Here is a 2,478-nt window from a genome sequence, read left to right as displayed (position 1 = left end):
CCCCGCAACTGTGAAGCCGCGGGTGCCAGGGCCTTCCTTGTGCTTGTCCAGCCCTTCAAGGGTCTTTCTAGTGAGTGGACACAGGGCGTCTGAGGGGCTTCTCCAGGTGTCTGCTAGGTGCCCGCACCGTGCCGGGGGTGGGCTGTCACCTGTCATCGTTTCCTGCTGAGGGGAATCAACTGCTCAGCCACGCCCAGGACGGAGGCGCCAAACACGTGTTGGGTGGAACATCGCTCTCAAGTCCCCGTGCTCTTTATTGCCCTGCAAGGTTCTGGCCGCGTCACCACCTCCGTGTGTCTGCAGGGTCTGCCTGGTCAGGGTCCTCTGTGGGCCTGCCTGGAGGGGCCGGGTATTCCAGGAAAGAGCGGGAGCCCACGCAGCGATGGCAGAAGTGGCTCAGCGGCCAACGGATCAAGGTCAGGGGGGCGGCAGGCCTGGCGGCCACCTCAGGCATCCAGGGTGCGCAAGAGGCAGCAGCGCGGCCCCCGGGAGCTGCGCGGGGTGGGGGGGAAGGCTGAGGACTTGGCAGGGTGCGGCGGCCAGGCCCGGCACGGGCCAGGGAGGACTCATCTAGGCGGGAGGCCAGGCGCAGCAGAGCCAAGGGACCTCGGCTGGCTGGGCCACCTCTGCCAGGACAGGGACTAGAGGGACCAGAACCTGCATGCTGGGATGCGGCGCGGGGGGCTCGGCTGCTGTCCGAGGAGGGGCTGGAGCGACAGAGCCAGTCCTGGCCAGGGCGGAGGCATGGTCGAGTTGCGGGTAGCTCGGGGTCCCCTGGATGTGCTCAGGATACGGTGGGAGGCCGTCCTGCGGCTCCGCGGCGCTGGGCGCCGGGAGGTGCCCCGGGGCTGCCGGCTCGCCGTCCACCGGCCCGGATGCTGGTATAGTGCGCACTCTCGGCTTCATCCTCACCAGGAGGTGCGGGCAGTCTCTCTGAAACAGGGGACTGTGGTAGAAGTGTAACTGAGGTCGCAGTTGAGAGAGAAAAGGAAACCCCGAGTCACAAAAGAGTTGCTCGCAAGCAGCAGCCGCCTGGCTGGGCCCCTGGGCGCCCTCCTCCAGCCGACCCAAGGCCTCTTTGGAGAAAGCGGGACCCGGTCCCAGCAGGACGCTGTGCCCCAGCTTTTACATCCCCGAGACTCGCTCACTCACCATCACCTTTCACCCTTGGAAAATGACTGAAAATGGCCCCTTAGTATGAGTACAAGGCCCAAGAAAGGGGACTTGGCGTTTGCAGGTACGAGACTGCAACAAGGTTCGGTAGCTTTCTAAGGAAGTGTCCGAATCTCCCCCTGGCCAGCACCTCCAGGGGCCAGATCGGGGACGCTGACTGCTTCCCAGGAAGGGACCTGCGCCCCCACTCAAGTGATGCTCTGGAGCTATGGGAGTCGAGGGGGCACACAGACCTCCCCCCTCTCCCCCGGCGGGCCACTGTCCCCGAGCAGGAGGACGGGAAGGGCCAGCGTTGCAGCAGTGTCCTCTTGTCCCCCGGTGTGACTGCGTGTCAGGCACGAGCGGCACTGCCCACGTGTCAGGAATACAGGGTGACGCCTTGCCCGCGTGTGCTGTGAAACGATCACCACAAGGGGGTCCAGTTCACACGCATCACCTCACACAGACACACCAAAGGGAAAAGGAGGAGGGAGAGAAGTGACGTCCCTGTGCTGAGAACGCTTCGGGTCCCCCCATAACAACGTCCCAACACAGCGTGCGGCACTGCCAGCTCCGGCCGTCACGCCGGTCCCCAAGTACCACCTTTAAAGGAAGCTCTCCCGACACGCCTGCCGCCGTCCCAGGCGGCCCCGGGGTTGGCACCCGCCCCCCACCCCCACCCCCGGGCCCAGCGGCTCAGCCCCTGGAGAGGGCTCCTCCCCCGCTGTCCCCCGCTCTCCTTACCTCGCTCAGGACGTGGGCGGGCCGCTCCTTCGTGGACAGGTTGGTCACGCAGAGGGACGTGTGCATGTCCTGGTGCACTTTGCTGAATCCGTAGCAGTTAAGCTGGCGGATGAAGCTCTTCATACATTCTGTCTTGAACACCTTGTCTAGGCCATCCCTGTCCAAAACCTCCTTTTGAAACAGCGGCCTGTTGATGCCTATGCAAGTCCCGTCTTCATTCCACCAAATGGACGCAAAGCGACTGCTGTTGACGATCGTCCACAGCTTCCTGGGAAAGGGGTGGAAGAGCAGGCTGCCTTCCCACACGGCCTCGCAGGCGGTGCGAGGCCCTTTCAACAAAGGCTCTTCCGTCAAATCCTGGAAAGCGGCTTCTCCAGGCAGCAGCCTGAGGTCGGGGTGTCCCGCGGGCACGGGCTGGTCCAGGGCGAGGGACTGGGGGGTGCAGCTCCCTGAGCCGAGGGCCGGAGCCGCTGTGTCGGGAGGAAGAGGCGCCTCGCCGAAGCCGGGCGCCCTGCCCGCGGCGGGGCCCTTCTCGTCCGCAGCCATGCGGAGCGCGGCGGGGCCCTTCTCGTCCGCAGCCAT

General features: G+C 65.3%; 1 protein-coding gene across 1 annotated transcript; it reads right to left on the bottom strand.

Moving 5' to 3' along the window:
• Positions 1–280: 280 nt before the first annotated feature.
• Positions 281–2,478, bottom strand: LOC116747256 (heat shock transcription factor, X-linked-like). The gene is made up of 3 exons (XM_032619032.1): positions 1,897–2,478; positions 794–933; positions 281–707 (listed from the first exon to the last, which is right to left on the bottom strand). Exons 1-3 carry the CDS (start codon positions 2,476–2,478, stop codon positions 281–283), a joined length of 1,149 nt encoding a protein of 382 aa, XP_032474923.1.

This window comes from Phocoena sinus, chromosome X, assembly GCF_008692025.1.
Source record: "Phocoena sinus isolate mPhoSin1 chromosome X, mPhoSin1.pri, whole genome shotgun sequence".
NCBI classification, from domain to species: Eukaryota; Metazoa; Chordata; class Mammalia; order Artiodactyla; family Phocoenidae; genus Phocoena; species Phocoena sinus.
The sequence above is the reverse complement of the archived record's forward strand: the minus strand, read 5'-3'. Positions and strand labels throughout refer to the sequence as shown.